We start from the raw sequence: 22,659 nt of genomic DNA on the forward strand, positions 1-22,659 counted from the left end.
CCTGAGGTGACTACAGTGACTACATGCAGAAGTATGTGAGAATGTATGTGAGGATCTATATTTCACTCCTTCTCATGGCAGTCACACATAAATCTTTTTTTTCAATGCATGGGGTCATCGAAAGATTATATTTAAAAAGAAGGTCGTGGCTTTCATACAGAATGGCATTGTGTATCCTAACTGGTTCAGTAGTTTTGGATGACAAACTAAAAACATTTTGCACAACTCAGTCATGGGTTTGGACTACAAAGCTATTCATCTCAGCCATGTGCCTTCTTACTGAAGATAAGATGCAAGAAATTCCTCTGTAACCCCTTAAAGATAAAGATGCAAAAATGAAATTTGAACAGATGCAACAAACCCACCCAGACCATGATAAGCCATATTGGATAAACCAGTCTCTATCAGCCTTCATGACCAAGACTTAATCAGAAAAACATCCCACAAACATTTAATACTGTGCATAAATTCCTCGTTATTATGATCTGACTTCCTGAACCAACTAGTTTATCTTCCATCAACCGGTGAAGCACATGGCAGACTAATCTAATCAGCTGTAGGGCACTGCAGAGCTTCATTCTCATTGACAGAGAACAGGAAGCTTCTGTGGAGGTGATACAACCTCTACTGCTCAGAAGAGTTCACAAAGGGAACAAAGAACTATTCCAATCTGTGTGTAAAAATCCCCACAAGGGCGCACAGAGATTACAAGTAAAAGCACAAGGAGAACACTCCAAGCAGCATCTTCAAAATCTACCCATGAAGCTTCATAGAGTTCAAATCTGCAGACGTCAGATTTGTGTTACTTACTCTTCATGCAGTATACTGCAAGAAAACTTGTGTTGACAGCTTCACTGTGCTTATTAACAGAGCTCTTATCTTTCAGTTTGGCTTCAAAACAGTCACGACTGGAATTTCTATAACACAACCTCAGCAATGAGGCGAGTAATTGCCTGAGGAGTGACAACTGGCAATGTGCCCTGTATTTACTATGCTGTGACTGTAACTGACAGAGGATACAAACCTTTTGTTTGATTTTCTCTTGAATAGATCGCAGACATCAGGTGCTGCTTTCACTGGTAGTTTCGTAGAAAAAGATACAAAAGTTGTGTTTTTGATGGACAAAAACTGTGAGACTAAAGAAAGATGAAAGGTGAAGAGGGGATTATAATGAGTCATACATGAGAGCAATGAAACATGAACACGCAGGTCTTGTTCTCTCACTTCCACAGAAGATAACACAGCAGGACAGGATTTATTTCTTTATCATTTATTGCATAAGTGTAGATTTTACTTAGGAAAACATGTAAGCAGTGGCTTTTCATTTTATTAAAAGAAGAAGAAGACTGTGTGATATAAAATAAACACAGTTTCAGTAAACACAGTCTCCACCAGACACACCAAAGTGGGAGCTCTTAACTCCATTTCCAGTATTTGCATGTTCTTGAACAGTTTCTTAAGATACACTAGCCCTGAGACCTGTACAGAAGAAAGATGGGGTACCTCAACCAAAGATCTACCATTAATAGAACAACAGCTGTTTGAAAATTCTCAAGTTGCTGTGCTTCAGGTACAGCAGGTACTCTACTCTACTTCAGTATGTAGGTGTAAAGGTAGGATTTTTGCAAATGCATCAGCACAACAAGTGCAGCCAAGTTTATTTTTCCTCCCCACATCTTAACAAAAAAGACAGTTAACAGGTCAAAAGAGGTTTGGGTAGAACCTCAAACCCTCCACAGAGTCATCTCTACAAAGGTGGCCCATCTTTTCAGCCAGCAGCAACCTGGAGGCAAGAAAGGAAAAGAAATGAGGACACTTAAGAAGAAGTTAAAGGATACACATCTCTAAAATGAACGAGGAACAAATACAAATGTTTGAGGAGTAATGTGCAGACTGATATGAGTTAACTTACCTTTCTTTGGACAGTAGAACAGAGAGACCCAGGAGCTTTGCAAACTCCTCAGCTGTCAAAGAGCCTTTGTCTGACACCTTCAGGAGAGGAAGACGATGATATAAGACGAAAAAAGGTTAAAACTTAGAACATGTGGGTTTTGAATGTCTCGAGATGCATATATTCATGTTTCTATGTGTCTATAAAGCATGTAGCTTAATCAGTCTACACAATATCATTGTCAGTATACTGTTTGTTACAGAATCGCTTACATTGTCCAGTGCTGAGGCTATCATTTCCTCCTCGCTGTGAGACTGCAGCTGGACCACCATCACACCGCTGTCAAACACACGCAGCCTACAAAGAGGACCAGGCACATGAAGGAAAGAGTGAGTGGGACGGATCATTTCTGGATGATAGATTTAAGCTGTAGCCATCTTTATTAAGCTTAGTCAGAAGATTAAGACTTGTTTGGGGGTAGTAGAACCAGCGTGTTACGGAAACAGGCCTGTGTTTCTTTTTGAAAACCCTGGGAAGTGTCAGGAAATGACAGCCGCAGAAGGCTCCACAACACTTCCAACAACAGGAAGCCAGGCAGGAAGAGCCTGGGCTCTGTGTAGCAGGCGCCGACCCTGCCCTATATTCCTTTGATAAACACGTAGACCGGTCTACACACAGAGGAATGTATAAGGTTGCACAATGTTACATCAAACAATACAATGTGAAAACAAACAAAACTCAAACTCACCTCAATGGAAGCTTCAATGACTCAAACATCTTGCATGCATTTAACAAATCCTCTGGAGATAAAAGCTGAGAAAAAAAAGAAAGAAAATCAAAGTTTATTATCAATTCTGCTAGAATTAGAGCTAGAACTGCCCACTTTAATTTCTGCAGCTGTTGTGAGTGCATTAATGTCAGCATTACCTCCATCCCTCTAGCACGATTGACCAGACAGTACACCTCAGTGAGAGCCATCATTCCTCCACGCTCCTGAAAGAGCAGAGAGGTTTAGAACGTTCTCAACAGAAGTTCATTTAGAAAGAGATTAAAGCTAAAGGAAAGTAATGAGATGACGGAAATAAGTTTATTTAGCTTGTGTGAGTATAAAATACATGAAACACAAACTTGAATGCATACCTCCAGAGGGGCCTGTAACATGTCTCCCAGTTGCTTAGCCAGCTGCAGATGGTAATGCGTGCCTGATCCATGTGTTTCTCTGGTTACAGGGTTAGCAATTCCCATGCTAAGAAGGTAGGACTTAAACCGGATTGTCTACAAAGCAGAACAGAATACTTAATGACAGGTAGAGTTAACATTTGCATGGGAAGGCCATTGATTCATTTGTGGACAACACATCAACACATGGACTGACATGGTTGCAAATTCTATCTCTGTTTCTTGCTCTTTTCATTGGCATTTTTTTGTTTCTTTCTTTCTTAAGTTTTTTGTGCATGTATGTCTTTTGCATATATCTTGTTATAAGTATATAAAAATGTTCATAAATACAATTTTTTTTAAAATGCATGGAAAGGGTAACGGGAGCTTGCTACTCTGAGGCTTTCATGTCTTGATACAGGATTACATTTTTCTACATTTATGATGATTTTCACCTAAATCACTGATGCTCAGCTAGAAGGTTGGCGGTTCAATCCCAGCTCCCGCAATCCACACTTCAAAGTGTCCTTACGCAAGCCACTGAACCCCAAATTCCTCTCTGTGGTGTAGCCAGCAGTGTGTAAATGCATGTGAATGGGACTAGATCATACTGATGGGCACTGTGCATAGCATCCTCTGCTGTCAGAATATGAATGTAAAAGAGCTTTGAGTGGTCAGGCTATAAAAAGTGCTACATGAGTTCAGTGCATTTACCTTTGGTGATTAATACTCTGCTCAGCTTCTTACCTCGTCCTCTGTTATGTCTCCCTGCTTGTCTTTGATCTTGTTGGCTATAGACCTGGACAGCTCCACCATTTCTTTGGCCTGTTATATAAAAAAAGAATCACTCAGCAAAATCTGTATACAAGGTGGTGTTTTAGCTTGACACAGGTGTGATACCCATTGGTATGATATATAAAGAATAACGAAGATACAAAGCAACTCATTCCTTACCTTCACCATCAGCTTACTGAGGTCTTCAAAAGCCTGAGAAGAAAAAGAATAAATGGTTAAAAGTTGTCAAAAATGTTCACAATTAAATAAAGCTCAAAACTGCATGGCTTGAGATATAATTTAAACATCATCCCACGGCAGTCCAAACTCCTCACTGGCTTATGTTAGCACTAAAAAAAATAAGTCATGTATGTCAATTTGATCAAATTTATTTAAGACCTTTACAAAGTATATCAATCAGCTGTTGTAGAAACACATACAGTAAGTTCATGGATGCATGATTAGTTTTACAGCAGCTGTGGTCAGCTTGAATTCACATCAGCCACAGTTAATTTGAAGTGTGATGATTTTTTTTATAGCAGAGGAAAAAAACAGCTAAATATTCATGGAAACTACCCAAACCAAACCACTCTGCATTTTAGTGTGTCTGTAGTAAAATGTGTCCAAATATGTATGAATGAAAAACAAATGCTGTGAGGAGGTTGATAGCAGGACAAATGGGGAGTACTCTTAACTTTCTGTATTTTTGCTTTCCAATACCTCAGAAATGTTTTTGTCTGTTTCTTTCCTCCTCTCCTCTATCTTTCTCTCAATGCCAACAATCCCAACTGCACGTGTCCTTCCTGCCTGTAAAACCACAAAGGAAAGAAAAACACGGAGTGAAACACAAGAAATTTCAAAGTCGGTCACAAGCCTCGGAAGAAAAGGAAAGACAAACACAGAGGAGGGCGGTAAAAAAAAAAGTGGTTAACTCCTGTTACTGTATATCATTTAATTTAAGGTGGTTTGTTTTTACAGTGTCAAAAAACTTTGATTAAAAACTCTCATTTGAAGACACATCTTAGAGGAACTGTGAATGTGACGGCATATACACAAGCTTATTTTCACCTTGGTGTGAGCTCTGCTGTAGGATACTTAACCCAATTTCAAAAATTAAGAAATTGGGGGAAAAGGCAACACGTAAATATAATTTATACTTAATACGATTTTTGAAAAAGCCCCAACAAATTATCAGAGGCAGGAATGGTGCCAGATTTGAACTGTTCTCTCTCCCAATATAGTAACAACACTGCCATCCTGTGGGACTTAGTCAAATTTGATGGACAGAATAACCCCATTCAATTGACATCACCTAGTGTGATGCTGAACTGTAAATAAGCTGGTAAAATTACAGCCCTGCTGTATGGGAATAAGTCACAACAAAAGAAAACATAACATCAAATAAACTCTAGTTTTGGCCTCATGTCCAAAAGAAACCACGCTACAGTGCCCTCTTGGATTCCACTGAAGTAGATAAAACATGAAAAATTGCCTTCTCATGTGCTCTTTCAGTGGAAAATGCGTGAAAGAGTGCCCACTGGCTGCCACTCAAATGTATAAAATGCAAAAAGGGTGCCCCTTAAATGTATAAAACATTTTAAAATGTGCCCTCTGGATGCCCCTTCAGGGAGTTCAATGTAAACAGAAGTCCCCTCTTTATGCTTTTGTAGTGAATTATGGTATGTTATATAATTTTAATTTTTTAACATAATCAATAATGTAGAAATAAATAAATAAAATTTCAAAATTCAATGTCCCCCACACTGTGTCACACAAATATTCACCAGAATGCAGGGAATAAAGTGTTAGATGCTAAAACCTTTCTGGGGGAGGAACCCCAGATGCCCCTCTTGTTACCGCTGCATTAATACATTTAAAGTCACCCTAAACTGTGAGTACAGGGGTTTGAAAGGAGGTGCCCCTTTTTTGTTTTCGCCCCTGCCCTTCAAACAGCCTGAGTACACCACTGGACATATGTCAATCACAACGTTTGCTGCCACACCCATACAATCCTGAGAAATGGTCTTAACTGGAAAACAGTCTGTTTTTGAACAAGGTTATGTAATAGTTATACATATGTATTATCACTCAGATTTTCACTGGTGCTTGATGACGCATTGAATTTTGATACTTGTATGAATTGTTAATATCCCAAGTCATGTTCCGAGAGGCTGTAATGTGGACGAATATCTATTATGACTCTAACCTGAGGTCCGGTTCCTGTGGGGATTGGCTGTGACACCGGTGTTTTCTCCCATCTCTTCTGAGTCATTTCCTCTGTTAGCCTCCTGTGAAACTGTAAGCAGATGAAACCACGTCAGATCCATGTTGAAGCACAGACTCTCCCCAAGAAGTGCTCATTACAGGGTCAACAACATGTAGAAAAGGCTCCAACATAAAGTTATTTTTAGATACTTGAAAAATTGGGCATACCTCTATCTGCCCATGTTCTTTGAAGGACAGCTTGATGAAGGAGTACTTGCTGTGTTGGTAGAGACCTGGCTCTTTGTTTGCAGGTGTTGGGTGCAGGTGTACAACTATTTTTGCACTACAACATAAAATGCAAAAGTTTATTTAACATTGACTTATCAAGACAAAGCGTTCATAATTGAAAAACAGTGCCTTTACAAAAATAGTCTTAACTTTCTGGAACCTTAAACTGCCTAGAAAATTATCTCAAAGTACAACAACCACTTATAGAAACTCATGCTACAAATGCACAGATGAAAGCAGTAGCATTTAGTAACCTCATCACACGCAGACTCATCCTAATGAATTGGAAGTCTAATAAACCCCCTCCCTTTAGAAGATGGGTACATGAGTTGCTGTCTCTGCTCCAACTAGAGAAAATTAGACATACACTGAGAGGTTTCCTTGACAAATTTACTGAAGTATGGTCTCCATTTGTTGAATTTGTAAAGGAGTTGACTCTGATGCCTGCTGATTGATGCCCACTCGGTTGGCCTGTGATGCTTATGCATTGGATCTTTATTTATTTATTTTCTATTTATCTCAATATATATGGGTTTTGTCTTACTTGCTACTTGTCAATAGATGTCAATTTGTATAATCCACTTCATGTAAGGTTATCTCTCCTTTTATTTATTTATTTATTATTATTATTTATTATTTGTATTACCATCTGTTGGCTTGTCATTTAGGGTGTACTCTTGGTCAGAGGGGGTGGGTGGTGTTAATGTGGGTTATTGTCTGTACAAGTTCAGTATGTGTGTGTGTTTATGTTTATATGTTGTATAAACTCAAAACTTCATAAATAAAGTTTAAAAAAAAAAGTACAACAACCACTTATTGAATGACCACACTTGATTCAATAGATGACAGTAGATTGAACTTTATGATAACTGGGCAAACTCAATCTACCAATGAAGGCTCCAGAAAAAGCTCAAATTTGAACATAGGTTTTTGATCTAAATCCTCATATATGCATAAAAACAGTTACTGCTGTTTTGTTGTTGTTTTTTCTCAAAGAAAACAACTTATATGTTTTGACATTTGTAATTACAGGATTTCTTTCAGACACTAACCTTTTTCCTATCCCTGCAGCCTGTTCCTCAAAGTAGATGATCTGTGACAAGGGCATAGCTATACAGCATTCCTACACAGAGAAACACAGAGGGAGCAAAAATAGTCATCATATTAATATCAGAGAAATAAAAAAAGGAAACTACAAAATAAGTGCAGGCAGTATGTTGTCCTCTCTAAAGGTGGCTTACATGGTTCTTAACGTCCCTCCAGATCAGCCGATGGGTACTCAACAAAGCAACTCCAAGATCCAGCTTAGCCTAGAACATAGACACGCAGACACATTAGGATATACAGATGTCGGTATTTCACACCCAAACCGGTCAATATTAATGTCATTTTAAGCTTGGAAATCTTGTATAAATTGCAGGATGTAAGTTTGAACTGCTCTGTGGTTGTCAGGCCACACTCCTAGAAATCAAAAACATACCTTGTCATCTCCGTCATACAGTCTGACACCTCGTTGCTGGATCACTAACGTTTCGTCGATTTCTAGCAGCCCATTCGACCAAGAAAAGCGGTCCATTTTCACTTTAAAACTGGTATTCCTTATTCTACTTCAGTGCAAAACTCATTTCATGTTTACTTCCTGTACGCTGTCCATAGCTGTCCTTTCACTGCCTGAAGGAAACATGTATAAAATTGTACAGTAAGAAAAAGTGACAGTTTAAGTCAAATTTATAAGAATATTGACTCTAAATACCTCAATTTAGACCTAAATTTATTGTTACCTTATTGTTTCCATTTGTCTATTCACTGTTACTCTTACTGTGTTTATTTTCCGACAGGCAACTCCCGGCCACTCCAAGGGGTCCTCTAAGGTGTTGACGTTCCAGGCGCCAGCTGTCAATGGATGCTAACAGGAGTGCTATCTTTGCTAGCACTTTATTTTGATATTTTAAATGATTCTTAGCATGCAGCAGGCTTAGTTGTAGTTATCAACAGCACTCGATATCAACTCATCTGATTCCACCGAGGCATACAATTTGTTTTCCTCAATTCTAATGTATTTTTGTGGAGCTCTGCTTACAAATGAAGTAGCTGTAGCCGGCTAGCTTGTTGTTAGCTGCGGACAAATCTGGTGCAGACAGGCTTCTCGCTGCAGACACAGCTTCTCTTGTTTGGAAGGCATTGTTCAAAGTTGGATCATGCAGCTTCGTTACGGAGCTGATAGTGTACTGCGTTTATTTAAAGCTTATAATTATGCTTTTGTAGCATTATGAATACAAATAAGTGACGTTGGATCAATTGCATATAGTTTTAAAAGTCATCCAAATCTATTTATCGTAAATGACCTTATCTGTGGTATTCTAAAAAGTAAATACTGGTAATATTTACCAGTTACTGAGTGTAATAACTGTGTTACTTAACAAAGAGGTGAACGTGTATCTGTATCCGTGAACATGGATAAGAAATCATTTGATATCGTCCTGGATGAGATAAGAAAAGTAAGAAGTCTCTGAGATTTTACATGTCAAATATTTCATATCATTTCATATCAACCTCTTAATTACTCATTTTGTGTTTTTCAGTGTGTCCTGACCGACCAGCGGGTCAGAGCCATTGAGCAGGTGCATGGATATTTCTCCAGTGAGCAGGTAACTGATCGAGAAGCTGCAGTTTCATTACTCACTGCACTCATACTGTGTTTAACTTCATATGATAGACTGGGCTCACAAGCCTATACTTCTGGTGTGCACTTAAGCTGCATTAGAAAGGAATCCAGTCCTTAAATGCAACTAAATGCCTCATTTAAGACCATAGACTGTAAAACACAGCTTAAGGCCTGATAATATTGCTAGTTTCTTGACTGAAGTGGATTTTATAATGATAATAATAATAATAATGATAATAATAATAATAATAATAATAAACTTTATTTATATTGCACTTTTCTTAACAAGGTTACAAAGTGCTTCACAACAAAAAAGCAGAGAATTACAAGGAGAAAAAAAAACGGTACAAACAGGGGGAAGAAAAAGACAGAAGCAAAACAAGACATCTGAATGCAGAGCAAATTCATGAATTAGTGGTGGAGAAATGCCTTCTTATATAATTTTTTTTTAGTGAGGATTTAAAAGCAGTTAAGGTTGTGGACTGTCTAATTGTCAGTTGCAGGGAGTTCCACAAACTTGGACCTCTGATTGAAAAGGCCCGGTCACCTTTTGTTTTAAGGCGGGAACTTGGCACAACCAGCAGAGATGCATCCACAGACCTGAGGCGCCGCCCAGGCACATAGGGGGTTAAAAGGTCACTTAAATAGTTTTGGGCCTGTCCATTTGAAATTTTAAAAGTAATCAATAAAATCTTAAAATCGACACTATAAAAAAACTGGCAGCCAATGTAAGCTGGCAAAGACAGGAGTGATGTGTTGATATTTTGATGTGCCTGTTAAAATCTGAGAGGCTGCATTTTGAACTAGTTGGAGTCTGTGGAGGGAGCTCTGACTGATACCTGTTAAAAGTGCATTACAATAATCAAGACGAGAAAAACATAAAAGCATGGATGATTTTGAACAGATCGGAGGGGGAAAGGAATGATCTTATTTTAATATGTAATCTTTGAGTAAATGTAACTTTTTCCTGTTACTGTTTGCTATACAAATCATCATTAACATCACCCTAACAACTCTGCTTTTTTTGATTGTTTGCAGAAGAAATGCTTCTATATTTCCAATTCTGTTTTAACGCAAAATAAATGTATTGCAAATCAAAAACATCAAATGTTGAGAAACTTTCTTTTAATCAACAAAGAGGTATCTCAGAAATGTAAAGGTGATGCCCAAATACTGTGCAGCTATATTGTCATCATGAGTCGTAATACTGTCTTTAACATCTGCAGGTGATGGAGATACTAAAGTACTTCTCATGGGCTGAGCCTCAGATCAAAGCAGTGAAAGCTCTGCAGCATGTAAGTATCAGATGTTACAGTCAACAGGAAACCAAAGTCTCTGGTGTCCATTAGTAGATTTCCATTTTCAGTTAGCTATAGATGGATATAATAGTCGTATTCCACCGTTCCCTGTTGCTTGTTTGGTTTTAAAGTATTAGTTAAACACTTTTCTTAATCTGTTTTCTTCAGAAAATGGTCGCAATCCCTACAACCAAAGTTGCAAATATCCTGAGCTGCTTCACCTTCTCCAAGGACAGACTGATTGTGTTGGAACTAATAGCTTTGTGAGTAAACTTTACAACAACACAATGTACCTTAGATGGATTTTAAAACACTGCTATTAAACTGTAACAACACTGGTCATTTGGTTGTGTGCGTTATGAAAGAATTCAACTTTAGGTGACTTGTAAACATTGTATTTTTCTCCCCATACAGGAACATCTCAGATGCTCAAAATTACCGTCCTGTGGAGGATCTGTTTCGTATTCACTTGTCTGAGAAGAAACGGGCTCGCAGGATACTGGAGCAAGTATGTCATCTTTAATAATTAAACTTTGTGGAGCTATTTATATCCTAAGTAGTCCCTTTGGTAGCTGATGAGTCCAGAGGAACATGGGTCGCTTAATGAGATGCATTGGGACATTCAACTGAAGCAATTAGCAAATACAAAAACAATCTAAAATGAAGCCCCAGCTTTCTGTTTGACATTTGTAATATTCATATTTTGTAGCATTCTGTACACAATGTCTTTACGAATCATACCTCTATCTTCCTAGGTGTGTAAGGTTGGCTGCAAGGCTCCTGTAGCCATGATCTCATCCTGTGGTATGATACCAGGAAATCCATACCCAAAAGGTAGACCCAGCCTGGTCAGTGGCACATTCCCTGTAAGTATGTTCAGGCTTTAATGATGAATTTGTCTGAAGTGTGCCCAGTACTGAGATTGAACAATTTGACATGCAAGCTAACTCGCTGACCAGAGATTAAGAGGGAGAATGTATAGTCTTGGTATTTGTTTGGTTCCCCATTTTATAATTTGTCCAACTCCAATGTTTCAGGGTATGAGGAGATTAAAGGTATGAATTACTGGCTGAAAAAACCAGAGGACTTTAAGGGGAAGAATTTTACTTTTATTACTGATTACCATTTTTTTGGTACATTTTAAAGTCAACAAAAAAACCCTTGTATATTATCTATACAAGCTCATTGTAGGTTAATTATTAGAACTGGAAACGAGGAAATTGAAAAAAAATACCTAACATATTTTTTCTTGTGATTTTATTTAGTCAACAAAAAAAGTTACACATGTGCCTTAGCCTATTGTGGTGGAATTCATCAATAAACGGGACACTGGACACAGAAGACTCAGGAGACTCTGACGGCTTACGTTGAAATATTTTATGTAGAACTTGGATCGAGGAGAAATAACATAACAGTACACAGGCAGGAGAGTGCAGTGCAATGCCAAGTCAGTTCTGTCAGACAATTCCTCAGGTGTGCTATTTTATCCCCAAAGACGACACCAAAGTTAGATACCCATATTTGGACAATAGGAAACAAAACAATTGGGAAGAAGAGCGGTGCTCTAGTCTGGAGACACTACATCAGTCTAAACATACAGATAAAGACAGGAGCAGAGAGAAAGACCTTGACTACACTGTCCCTGACACTTAGACTGGAAAGATACAAGAGTTAAACATTCTTACATACATATATTTAAGACTACGAAAATTCCACGACACCGATGTATTTTCTATCTTGTCTTATTAAAAAAAGCTTGAACATGTGAAAACTGTATTCTATGTATGCTCACAGGGAATCCCTCCTGTGAAGAAAGAAGAGAAGAAAGATGACAACTCTAACAGTATGGAGGGGAAAGGAATCGCTTCCCGGATTATTGGACCATTCAAACCAGTAAGAACTAGAAATGGAGTAAGACTTGGATGGCGGGTTGACTTAAAAAAGCCTCATGACTGAGTGATTTGGCCTCACATGACTTATTATATTGCTTGCATATAAAAACCCTTTAACCTAGAAGTGGAGCTATGCTATGTAAGCCATTGATTAACCATTTTGAGAGTGCTGAATGGACTTAGTAGAATAATAAAAATACAGACAAACAAATATAGCTTTATACAAATATATAAGCCTTATTTGTCACACTTAATTAAGCAAACAAATGGTGCAGATGTATTAGCAGAGAGGAAAGACAAACAGAAACAACCAAAGAAACAAAAACAATTCAGTTCATAGAGATACATAAATAGTGTTTCAAAATTGTTATCACTAAAGTAACAACTCAGGAATAAAGTAGGGTAGCATGAATACTTGGTGTAAAGAGGTTAACATTTAGGCTCACCAAATCCTTCTTATGATGAGGGGTTTTGTGCTGAAAAAACTCCCCAAACTCTCTCAAAATTTACTCTGTGTGTTGGGTTTATGCAAACGCAACTTTTCCATTTGTAAAACATACAGCATGTCTTTGAGCCAATGCAAGAAGCAGGTTGGTGAGGTCGACTTCCATGTGAGGAGAATAAGTTTTTTAGAAACAACCATCCCTAAATTGCACTGCAATCTGTATATCATACGACCACTTGAAAGTCTCTGCACAGCATCCAAAGATGGCCAGGTTGTGGTCGGGTTGAATGTCTCTGGAATAGGCTTTTGAGGAAAAACTCAAAAAATTGAGGTCCTGAAGTTGTGCAGTACAGGGCAAAACCAGAAAAGATGTGCCGGAGATCCTTCGGCAGAACATCATCTATCACATTCAGCTTAGTAATTGAATATAATAATAGTAATGGAATCAGTAATAACTGAATTCTTATTTCCTAGAATATAAGAGCTTTATTAACCCTCCTATTATGTTTGTTTCTCTGGAACAGCAATAATGTTCCTGGGTCAATTTGACCCGGGGCATATTCAATTATCCAAAAGTGTCAGGACCCCAAAAAATCCCAATATACATTTTTTTAATCTAATTTTTAACTCCATTATTAACCATTTAAACCCAGATTTAGTCCATTGGAGTTCTTTCATTCTCACAGATCATGGTTCAATGAGGATAACTCACTTGTTGTTCATTCAAATTAATGTTACATTTTTTTTGATGTACATTGGAAAGCCTTAAATATAAATGCAATAGTTTTACATGACATAGGATTTTTATGCTGCATTTAGCTGGTTTGGAAGGCACATATTGCCTAAAATAGACTTTTAAAAGGGTCAGTTTGACCCGCAACACAACAAGTGGGTTAAAAACCTACACAGAGTATAAACAGAAAACAAAGTAGCCTGACCCAACATGTTCTTTTAGCTTTTGCTTAGTTGTATTCTCTTTGTATATTATGTTCTAAACATTATTTGCATCACAGATCTCATAGATCATAGATCACAGGGGTAACTTGCTAATCAGATCACTGTCTTTTCCTGTTATAGTTTCCTTCAAGCTACAACCCCCATCGGCCTGTGCCTTACCCTATACCACCGTGTCGACCTCATGCCACCATCGCACCAAGTAAGAAACAACCCACTCACACACTAACCCTCGCAGCTAACCAACACAATTTTCAGTGATTTAATAAATAATGCTTTGTGTGGTTTTCAAGCACTGCAATCAAACATATTTTTTTCCTGCTTCTGGGAACTCTGTTGGGGTTTAGTTAATCCTGAAGTGCTTGTGTGTTCACGTACGAGTCAGTGTGTGTCTGGTTCTAACGTTTGTGTTTGTATAAATGAGTGGTGGATACTTTTAATATTTGCAACTGCTACTCAGGTGCGTACAACAACGCAGGCCTTGTTTCTATGGGAGGGGTTATAACAGCCAACGTGGCTCCTCCCCCCTACAGCTCCACCCACAAAGTAGCAGGTACGATTCAAGCGTGTGCGGGTATGTGTGAGACGGCTTTTATAGGCACTCTCTGAAGCTTGCTGCCTAACTACCTGGCATGCTGCTTACCTGCTGCTGCTGCTTCTCAGGCCTCTATCAGGAGAAGAATGTGCTTTTTGATTTCTGCTGGAGACACTGAGTTACACTGAGTGACCAGAAAAATCTGTTTTCATGCAGTCCTATAAAACAGCTGTGTGCTGGAATCCTACCCCCAATATAAGTTGACAAAACAAACTGATGAATTAAAGAGTGTCAAATACATGACCAAAGACAAACACACACATTATTTCAAGGCTGTATTGTATCGCTGTATACTGTGCAGCTACTTCTGCTTTCTGGTCAGTCAGTGTAGAAGTCTGTTAAATTGAATTATGCGGACGAGTCCTTGGCTGCCTGGACTGGGAATAGCTTCAAACTAATATCATCAATCTTTTTTTCTTTCTGGAATCATGCTCTGTGCTGGCATTTAACCTGCATTGCTTGGGATAACTTATTGTTTTGACGCTCTGTCTCATCATTTTTCACTGTTGAATACATCTCTTAGTGCCTTATAAAATCTTAACTATGACTCTGGTTTTATCATACCTACAAAGCAGTGTTGAAATGAAAGCCATGTGTTACAATGCCTTTAGTAAATTTGAGGTTACCTATCCAAATTTACCCAAAGGCAAGAGGAAGCAGGGACGGATCCAGGGGGTGGCCTGTACAGTGCACCCCCTTGAAATCTTATCTCAGATTTCCAGCCACCCTAAAACTATAATTGGCTATTTGCCTTGTACAAGTAACTCTTGGAGCATTGTTGCATCAGACTGCTAGTAGCTTTTCGGGGTAATCAAAGTTGCTTTATGGAAAGTGTGAAAAATAAATAAAGCAAAACAAAGACAGAGGTGGGGCGGGAGTAGAGGTTATGTGTTGTAGGCTTTATTGGTATTGTAATGTAGCACATACATTTATGTAAGTACTTCATACTGGTATTCTGGACATACACCTTCATTTTGAGCCTTTCAAGAACTTAGCTTTGAATATTTAAATGTTGCCTCAGAGTTACTGTTTTAAGTTCAAATGTATACAAAGGTACGTGACATTTTAGATACTTTCATTTTAGTATTTTGGTACTAGATGTCATTAGTGAAGATAGTAATAACAGATACGAGGGATATTCCAAAGCAATCAATTTCCGAGTTGTTTAATCAGAAATTGAATTCCAGCTAACCGACTAATCTACAGGTGCAGCTCAAAAGAACTAGAATGTATTAGGAAAGTCCTTTTTTGATGATTTTGACTTATATAGCAGTACTTGGTTGGGGCTTCTCTATGACAAATGACTTCATCAGTTGTGCGTAGATTGGAGCCAATCAGCCTTTAGCTCTGCTGAGGTGCTATTGAAGCCCAGGTAGCTGTGATAGAGGCTTCCAGTTGGTGTATATTTTTGGGTTTGTTGTTTTTCATTTCCCTCCTGACAAATACCCCACTGATTTTCTAGTGGTTCAGGTTGGGCGATTTGGCTGGTCCTGTCAAGCACAGTAGTACCAGGGTAGGAAAACCTTATAATGGTAGTTTTGGTGCTGTGGGCAGGTGCCAAGTCCTTAAATAAGGCCTTGGGAATCCACACCTCTGTAAAGCTTGTCAGCAGATGGAGGCATGAGGTGCTCTGAAATCTCTTAATAGACAGCTATGTTGACTTTGGACTTGATAAAACACAGTGGACATACACCAGCAGATGACACGACACCCCAAATCAAATCATCACACACTGCAAAAACCTCATGGTGGACTTAAGAGACTTTAGATTCTGAGCCTCCTCACTCTTCATCCATGCTAAATTAACTATCATTTGAAAAGAGGACTTTGGACCACTGTCCAGTTCTTTTCCCCTTTAGTTTAGGTAAGACGCTTCTGACATTGGAGTCGGGAGCAGCTTGATATTAGGAATATGACAGTTGTAGTCCCTTACATTGGACACTTGTGTGTGGTGGCTCTTAGGCACTGACACCAGTCTCAATCCACTCATTGTGAAAGTATTTAAAATTCCTGAACCAACTTTTCTTGACAGTCCTCTCCAGGCTGCGGTCATCCCTGTAGTGTGTGCACCTTTTCTTACCACACTTTTCCCTTCAAGTTAAGTTTTCATTAATCAACTTTGATACAGCACTCTGCCAACAGCCAGTCTTTCCAGCAATGACCTACTGTGGCTCACCCTCATTATGGAGGGTGTAAATGATTGTCTTATCAAGTCAGCTGTCTTCCCTTTGATGGCAGTTTTGTGTGCTGAACTAGACTCTGAGATACATGTTGCCCGTTCAGTTTGAATAATGATTTACTCAAACTCAAAATGAAATATTCTAAATTTGTAACATTTTGTTTTTTTCTTCTTTTGTAGGCCATAGTTATTAAAATGAAAATCAAAAATCACATGATACATTTTAGTCTACCTATAATGAGTCCAGAATACATCACATTTTCAACTTCTTAAATCACTGAGGGAAAATACTTCTTCATGATATTCACATTTTTCGAGCTGCACCTGTAAAGGGAACAAAACACTCAGAAAACAGTCCAAATTGAGCCAAATCACAGAGTCTGTGACTAAACTATGTCAAATTGGTTGGTTGAGTGTGGCTAACATTGGCAGAGCTAGCACCACCAGCCCTCAGTCCTCCTTGCCGGCTAACATCCACATGCCTGTGTTGGTTACACATCGTTTCGGCTGAGTGGTCATATGCCAGTTTAATCAAACTCAATATTCAAGATGTAATACTGCCAAACTGTGCGAGATGTCATCTATCATCTGTGCTTGATTGCATCCAGGTAGTAGAGCATTGATGTATCATAGCAAGAGCTGTTAACTGGAGCTACAGCTAGTGGTGGCTGTGCTGCGATAGCTTAGACACACAGATGAAGGGCATTTCCGCTCTGCAGTAATAAAAACACGACTTCTTTAATTGATTTGTAATTCTGCTGCCAAAATGTAATCATGGAATCAATCAAACAAGTAAATGCCATCCATTCCTCAGTTTTTCATCCATGCATAATTCAGTGCACCACCTCAGGGGCCACCCTAGTCAGAAAGTCTGGATCTACCCCTGAGAGGTAGTCATATTCCAAACTTGAGATTGTTGGAATTCCTATACGACAGGTTGCACGGAATCAGAAATGCACTCTGGCTATCCCTCCTTGCTGTTTCCCCTCTCTCCCTTTTAAATGTTGTGTTGTCTTTTTTTCCACAAAGGTTTGTTGGGTTTTAACTTATTTTCCTAAATTGAATTTTGATCAGATTCATGTTTCTCATTATTTAAATTATTCTACAACCAAGACTTTAAATCCAAATACCATTTCAGGATAACCATTTTCACCCTCTTTGATCTGTTTCTGCCTCCAGGTTACGCCAAACCCGGCAATCCAATGATCACCACACCAGGAGTCAAAAGCGGCCCCCTCCTCATTCCTCCACATGGATCCACACCTTCTACACCTGCCCCACCCCAGGCCTCTCCTGCTCAGCTGACTCCCACCACCCCCATCACTCCAGTTTTCCCTGGCATGGTGCCCTCCCACAACCCGAATGCCCACTCTCCCTCCCCTGCTCCGTCTCCATCTGTGATCAAAGCAGGACCTCAGACACCTGGTGGTCACGCTCCACCCACACCCTCATCCGTCATCAAAACCCACACCCCTTCAGGTACCCCTTGTGGAACCCCTGTCCCTGGCAGCGGAGGTTTCACTTCATCTCCCTTCCATGGTGTTTCCAGACCGACCACCCCTGCTTCCAACCGCGGCGGCCAAGACCCCCTATCTCAAACGAACTCCATGGGTCAACAGAGGATTTTTTCTCAGTCCATAGACCACCAGTCAGGATCCACACACCCTGGCTTACACCCACAAACAGGTAATCCATCTGGCTCAGTGATCCGAAGCTATACCCCCTCTGGACCTCTCACTCCTGGATCATCCAACCCAAGCTGTTCCACTCCAGGTCCCAGTCCCAAACCCTCCCCAGCTCATTCTGCACAAGTTCAAGCTGCCATGGCTGCAGCCGTGGGTAGACACAGTGGGGGCAGTAACAGTGGCAGTAACAGCCCCGTGCCCTCTGCTTTCAAGGGTGCCTCTCGCTCTGGAACACCATCTCTTAGCTCTCTGGTGGTCCCAGGTTCTGCGCAGGCTGCCTTGGCACGTTCCTTTGGTTTGTCACACCCCTCAGGTTCTCCTCAAGTCTCACTCCCTAATCATGTCACAATCCCGGGCCTTCAGGGGTTGTCCTCCAGCCCAGCACCCTCACATTACCCTGGCCTCTCCCCCTTTTCATCCCTTACCTCGGGTCTCCCACCTTCCACCATGTCTGTGTCTATGCCTGCAATGCCCACCAGCAGCATTTCTAATCATCCGCCCGCCTCCATTTACCCAGGCCTGGCTCCCAACGCGGCCCCTAGTGCAGCCTCCCATTTCGGTCTAGGTCTCAACTCATCCCCCTCGATATTCCCAGGCCTCCCGCCTGGCGCGAACCCCGCTGCCTTCCCAGGGTTGGGGGTTCCAGGTGGACACGGTGCTGGGAGCCCAGTGTTGTCTTCATTCATGGGGCTGCCCGGGGCCACTCCGTCTTCAGTAGCAACGGTGGCGCCCCTGCAGGCTGCGGCCGCCGCTGCAGCTGCTGCAGCCGGAGTTCCGTCTTCATCGCCAGTTCTGCCAGGATTCGCTTCGGCTTTCAGCTCCAACTTCCAGCCTGGGTTTGTTACATTTTCATACCAAATAAAAAAAATCTGTCTGTTTCCCTTGATTAGAATAACCCTTAATGTTTCAGACAAAAATAACAACCAGGGGTTTTTTTTATAGTTATGCATGCTGTTACAATAATCCTTCACCTTTCCTTCTTTGAAATATCAGTGGTTAGTCGTCATTCTTGACTTTGGATTTAGGAAAAAAGATGACGTGTCCATCAATTTTCCACTTGGCGTTTTTATGTTCTAAGTGGAAACACTGCACCTTCAAAGTGCAAAGTCCACCTTCACTCCTCCTCTGGAGTGTTGTCTGAAAGACTTTCTTGCCACCGTCTGTTATTGTAGGCCATATTAAAGAATGTTATCTTGTTAAAGGCCTGCCTCACCCATGTCGTTTGATGCACTCAAGTAACATATGGTGGGCTTCTTTCAGGAACTATCACAGGAGGTGCTCAGTTTGTCTTGAAATGCTTACATAAGAAAAAATAACACAAGGCATATCCAAATACACACCACTTAAGTACTCTATTGTTATATTACCACTATTACAAGGGACAGGAAAGATCATTTATTCACATGAGGCATTAAATTACAACATTAATACAAACACTGTAACATTTTGTTTAATAATCAATACATGTAAACAGACCTAAACTAAAAAAAAAAGAATTTAGTTATTTGTTTTAAATATTTCACAGTCATATTAGAGATGTATTTTTTTGTGACTCTGCTAGTTGATTGAACACTGATCAGATAAACTCTGGCATGTTAACCCCAAGCTAATTCACATTTTTACACCTAATTTTCAACTCATTAAATCAATTATATATAAGATGTTAATTAGTGATCATAAGCTGTGCTGACATGCAGTTTTTCTGGTCTTAAATAAAGCTAAAATAAGCTAACAGGAGCTCAGCTGCATTTTGCATCTCACTCCACTCCTTGCTTACAGAATGCAAATGTTGTCACCTCAAACTATTTTGTGATAACAGTTTAATTTGCAAAGATAAACACACTCATGATTGTATATCACGTGTTAAAATTCAAACTAGGATCATTAGGATGTTCAAGAAATATTTTGTAATAGAATCAGATTTATAAGGTAAGAATAATAATAGTACTAATAATACTTTTATGTGTAGAGCACTTTTACATGGGCAGCAAAATAAAACAGATGGCTTATAAAAACACACAAGTCAAGATAAAGAAATAAAACATATTTTAAAAGACATAAAATTCCCCTAAAATAACTCTAGAGGAAAACAATTATTTCAGAATATATTTCTTAAGACGGTTAAAATAGAATAAGATAAAACTAAATTTAATTTAATTTAGATAAAATCAGGAAAGGCTCTACGATCAAAGTTGTTGTTTTCAGAAGAGATTTAAAAACGATCGCTGACTCAGTAGACCTGGTCTCCTCGGGCGGATAATTCCAGAGTGTTGGACCCCTAACTGCAAAAGCCCTGTCCCCTTTTGTTTTCATTTTTGTGTTAGGAATGCACAATAAACCTCTGCCCAAGGGTCTCAATGCATGCTTCGGCTCATAGGGTACGAGAAGGTCTGTTATATAGCTCAGAGTTTAAAAGTAATCAGTAAAATCTTAAAATCAATTCTAAAACATACAGGGAGCCAGTGCAAGGAAGCTAAAACTGGAGAGATATAGTCATATTTTTTGGTTCTGGTTAAAAGAACCAAAAAAGGTAAAGAACACTGGTAAAGTAGTGTACTGATATGATGAAAGAAACATCATGTACTCTAACACCTGTCATCATGTGTCACAGGTTGAGCAGTGGACTCCAGCCTCCAGGAAGCAGCGGGTTCCCCGGCTTGCTATCCTTCCCAGGAGTACCAGGCTTCTCTCCCTCTGCCTCGAATGCTGCACTCCACAACCAGGCCATGCAGTCTGCCCTGCTGCAGGTAGACATACTCACACACACATTCAAACACTATTCTCTTGCACAGTGAAAGTATTCAAATATCATCCTGATAAAGCCTCACAGTTAGAGAAACACTGCTCTTCTTTGTCTCGCTCCAGGCTCATCCCTCATCTGCTCTGGAGAGTTTCCCCCCTCAGCCCAACACTTTCCCCAACTACCCTCCAGGACCAGGAAACCCCTTTCCCCTGCAGCCAGGCCTGCACCCCCAGCTGGGCTGGCAGTAACACACACAGGGCTTTTTGAAACACTGAGAACACACATGTACCGCCTGATCAATTTACTACTGTGAAGAACACTATCATGAATAGGGGAAATGGAGCTTATCTTTTCTTATTCATAGTGAACAGTTGTAAATATGAGTTGTTACAGTTGTTAGGTTTTACAAGTAGACTGTGAATGGTTTAATGTTAGCTGGACTTGGCCATTTTTAATCAAGTAATGAACTTTCATTAGTGAATCATGAATGATAGAAGAAATGAAAATCATGTACCGACTGGAGGGTAGTCCCATGTTGTATTTCATCCCCAGTCTCAGTGGAGAGGACGGTCTTATGATGCTACCAGATCATCCTGGATTGAATATTACATTATGAAATGAAGTTTTTAGACCACTCCAGGTATGTTAAAGTTATGATATTTTGAAATGTCGCCCCATGAATTTTCCAATTTGTGCTTGGTGAGTTATACACAAAAACTTGTGTATGTCATTTGTGTTATTTCCCTTGAACACACACACACACACACACACACACACACACACACACACACACACACACACACACACACGGCTGACAGCAGTTTACATTTTATTTTGAAAGTTCTGACAGACCTCGCCTTGCGTTAAGTACTGTTACTCAGTATTCGGTCCGTGTACTGTTTGAAGAACAACTTGAAGAATATGTTGATTGAGATTATGTTGACTTCAGATTTCAAACATCAGCTGGCAATACTTTGTAACACTTTTATTTGATTTAATGTACACCTGTGTACACTCAGACAGTTACTTTGCTGTTTTAGAGTAATGTGTTTTTTTTGTTACATTATTTGTTTTTGTCTTTTTTGCCCTTTTTTTGTATTTGCACCTGTTCTGTTGTTCAGTCAGTAAACTGCTGGTTGCTGTAGCTGTTGTTATCTGTGTTTTGTGCAGCCCCAGGCTATCAGGAAACCCCTTCATTAGAACAATAAGAGGGATTGGATGGTGAAAACAATAATGTAGCTTAAATCACAAATCCAAAAAAACACTAGGAAATATCTTGCAGTGTAAGGCGAGCAGTTTTATGGGCGTAGCAGTCATTCATTTATTGTCATGACTGATAAGTAGCAAGGCATCAGGTGTAAGAAGTTCAGTGACACCTTTATTATATCACACGAGGCAGGGTCGAAGTAAAAGTTCATGGCCAGATAAAGACTCATTTAGCAGGCTTGTTGTCAAATATTAATGTATACAAATGGACCTGATCTGTTTGGACCGTAGAATCATTGTTGATTTCTGTTTTATTTTATATGACCAAACCCTCAATATCCGATCCATCAGTAACCAATCCATTAACAGCCTACTTACAGCCCACATTATCACAAAGATTACTCAACATATGGCTGTTGCAATCAGTCACGAGTCAGTAAGTCATGAGACTCCTCACACCCAATTATCAGATCTTACTGGAAAATTTTCAACTCTACCTTTATTCAAGTTTCTTTCACATCCTACACTGAAATATTTTCACTTTAAAAAGACTCCTAAAAATAAAGTTATGGAATGAAATGAACATTTCTCTCTTCTCTTGTAAAATAACAAAGACTGCCTAAAGGGTCTTAGAAATATTAAAATGTGATGGATTCTTTAGGGGCACATTTAATCTGACTC

At 39.5% G+C, this 22,659-nt stretch overlaps 2 protein-coding genes across 3 annotated transcripts; one reads left to right on the top strand and one right to left on the bottom strand.

Annotated features, from left to right (window-relative positions):
- Window positions 1–1,254: 1,254 nt before the first annotated feature.
- Window positions 1,255–7,987, bottom strand: vps36 (vacuolar protein sorting 36 homolog). The gene is made up of 14 exons (XM_034683814.1): window positions 7,797–7,987; window positions 7,558–7,626; window positions 7,369–7,439; window positions 6,257–6,371; window positions 6,030–6,119; window positions 4,544–4,630; window positions 4,004–4,036; window positions 3,797–3,874; window positions 3,032–3,166; window positions 2,819–2,884; window positions 2,640–2,704; window positions 2,164–2,248; window positions 1,913–1,989; window positions 1,255–1,783 (listed from the first exon to the last, which is right to left on the bottom strand). The coding sequence occupies exons 1-14, from the start codon at window positions 7,890–7,892 to the stop codon at window positions 1,702–1,704; spliced, it is 1,149 nt and encodes a 382-aa protein (XP_034539705.1). The 5' UTR covers window positions 7,893–7,987; the 3' UTR covers window positions 1,255–1,701.
- A 182-nt stretch (window positions 7,988–8,169) lies between these two features.
- proser1 (proline and serine rich 1) lies at window positions 8,170–21,916 on the top strand. 2 transcript variants are annotated; one of them, XM_034683812.1, is made up of 12 exons: window positions 8,170–8,814; window positions 8,899–8,964; window positions 10,208–10,276; window positions 10,448–10,542; window positions 10,694–10,787; window positions 11,035–11,145; window positions 12,074–12,172; window positions 13,694–13,772; window positions 14,031–14,123; window positions 17,524–18,865; window positions 20,641–20,776; window positions 20,895–21,916. In XM_034683812.1, the coding sequence occupies exons 1-12, from the start codon at window positions 8,770–8,772 to the stop codon at window positions 21,018–21,020; spliced, it is 2,355 nt and encodes a 784-aa protein (XP_034539703.1). In that variant the 5' UTR covers window positions 8,170–8,769; the 3' UTR covers window positions 21,021–21,916. The 2 variants fall into 2 exon arrangements, with proteins under 2 accessions (XP_034539703.1, XP_034539704.1); XM_034683813.1 differs by lacking the exon at window positions 14,031–14,123 and having other exon boundaries at window positions 8,173–8,814.
- The last annotated feature ends 743 nt before the right edge of the window (window positions 21,917–22,659 follow it).

This window comes from Notolabrus celidotus, chromosome 5 (genome assembly GCF_009762535.1).
Source record: "Notolabrus celidotus isolate fNotCel1 chromosome 5, fNotCel1.pri, whole genome shotgun sequence".
Lineage (NCBI taxonomy): Eukaryota > Metazoa > Chordata > Actinopteri > Labriformes > Labridae > Notolabrus > Notolabrus celidotus.

Bases quoted from the DNA above. Each gene is read 5' to 3' on its own strand.
- vps36 (XM_034683814.1), bottom strand. From the start codon at position 7,892: ATGGACCGCTTTTCTTGGTCGAATGGGCTGCTAGAAATCGACGAAACG. The intron at 4,631-6,029 runs GTTAGAGTCATA...GTGGTTTTACAG, and splicing joins CCACAGGAACCGGACCTCAG to GCAGGAAGGACACGTGCAGT. The intron at 3,875-4,003 runs GTAAGGAATGAG...TTTATATAACAG, and splicing joins TCAGTAAGCTGATGGTGAAG to GCCAAAGAAATGGTGGAGCT.
- proser1 (XM_034683812.1), top strand. From the start codon at position 8,770: ATGGATAAGAAATCATTTGATATCGTCCTGGATGAGATAAGAAAA. The intron at 8,815-8,898 runs GTAAGAAGTCTC...TGTGTTTTTCAG, and splicing joins TCCTGGATGAGATAAGAAAA to TGTGTCCTGACCGACCAGCG. The intron at 20,777-20,894 runs GTAGACATACTC...GTCTCGCTCCAG, and splicing joins TGCAGTCTGCCCTGCTGCAG to GCTCATCCCTCATCTGCTCT.